The sequence below is a fragment of the Adiantum capillus-veneris genome, chromosome 19 (genome assembly GCF_014529385.1).
Source record: "Adiantum capillus-veneris isolate H3 chromosome 19, ASM1452938v2, whole genome shotgun sequence".
Taxonomy (NCBI): Eukaryota; Viridiplantae; Streptophyta; class Polypodiopsida; order Polypodiales; family Pteridaceae; genus Adiantum; species Adiantum capillus-veneris.
Genome location: NC_140949.1, coordinates 120,098,756 through 120,099,969, shown reverse-complemented (window position 1 = coordinate 120,099,969; position 1,214 = coordinate 120,098,756). Strand labels below are relative to the sequence as shown.

The 1,214-nt window shown below is 42.8% G+C and overlaps 1 protein-coding gene across 1 annotated transcript; it reads right to left on the bottom strand.

The window, feature by feature from the left end:
• Window positions 1–247: 247 nt before the first annotated feature.
• Window positions 248–849, bottom strand: LOC147434750 (uncharacterized). Its single transcript, XM_086489679.1, has one exon. It carries the CDS (start codon window positions 847–849, stop codon window positions 307–309), a length of 543 nt encoding a protein of 180 aa, XP_086345805.1. The 3' UTR covers window positions 248–306.
• Between the last annotated feature and the right edge of the window lie 365 nt (window positions 850–1,214).

Sequence of the window (1,214 nt, the reverse complement as noted above, 5' to 3'; positions counted from 1 at the left end):
GTTGCTTTGTGGGACAGAGTCGTGCTACATTCACGAAGAACAGAGAACTTCCTCAACAAAATGACCTTCAAAGTTGCCCTTTTTTTGCTCCCAACAAAGCAGTGAAGGTTATGTTAACAGAGGAAAGGAGACAAAATTACAACCATGGGATACCTGCAGACCATGCCCCGGCACCATATCACTTCCACGGAGACTCTCCCTTTACAAAACCGACTCGTTCCATTATATATCCTTTGACTAGTTACAAAACAACTAAAGCCGATCATACACAACCCGATCATACAATACATCCTTTCATGATATTCTTCAATCTTTCAGAGAATCTATCATTCCTTGTATCTTTTCCATGAAGCTACCGGCTTTGGAAATGACCTCGAACGCCGCCCGGGAGGAATCCTGATTAGCAGCCAACATGTTCCTAATTTTTGCTAGCTTTCTCTTATTAATGGGGAGTTCCAGATCTTCAGCCTCCATTGTCTGGTGTGCTTTTTCCGCGTCTTTAATTATCGAGTTCCTGAGATAGTAGAGGTTGGCTTCGTTGATTTTTGTTTTGAACACTTGTAGATTGAAATCCACAAACATCGCTTTCAGGCTAGGAGCCTGGTAAGCCACATTAAACACATCACTGTTTCTCAATTTCCAGATAATCCATAGAAATTCAGCCCTAGTTCGGTTCCAATAGCAGGACAAAATGCCTTTAGAGTCTCCCCGTAGTAGCAGTTGCCTCCAAGAGACTGTTTTTTTTCGAACAAAATTTATAGGAGACAAAATAATAGCAGACTGCGGACATCTTAAAAATAAATGAAATATAGACTCCACTTCTACATTGCATCTGAGACAGATCCCCATGGATATCCCTGCATCGAGGCTTTTCTCCCCACTCCACAGGACTTTGTGGAGTATAAGCCAAAGGAGGACCGATTTCTTGGGTTGAATTGACGTGTCCCACATCTTCTTAAATTTGAATATCCACTGCTTGCTGTCCAGGCTGACGTTCCACCGTCTGTTCAATGTGCTATGCAATGAGAGAGTGATGTCTCCAAGATCCAATTGTGGGCCATGTTGGAGTTTGAATCCACCTTTCCATCCAAAGGCACTAAGTGGGACACATTCTTTAACTGAGAGCTTCCATAGCTCTGAACTAGGGAAAACCTCAAGTCTCGATAAAATGAGTGTGAGTTCCCATGGCTGAAGGGAAAAATGGGGAAGAAGTT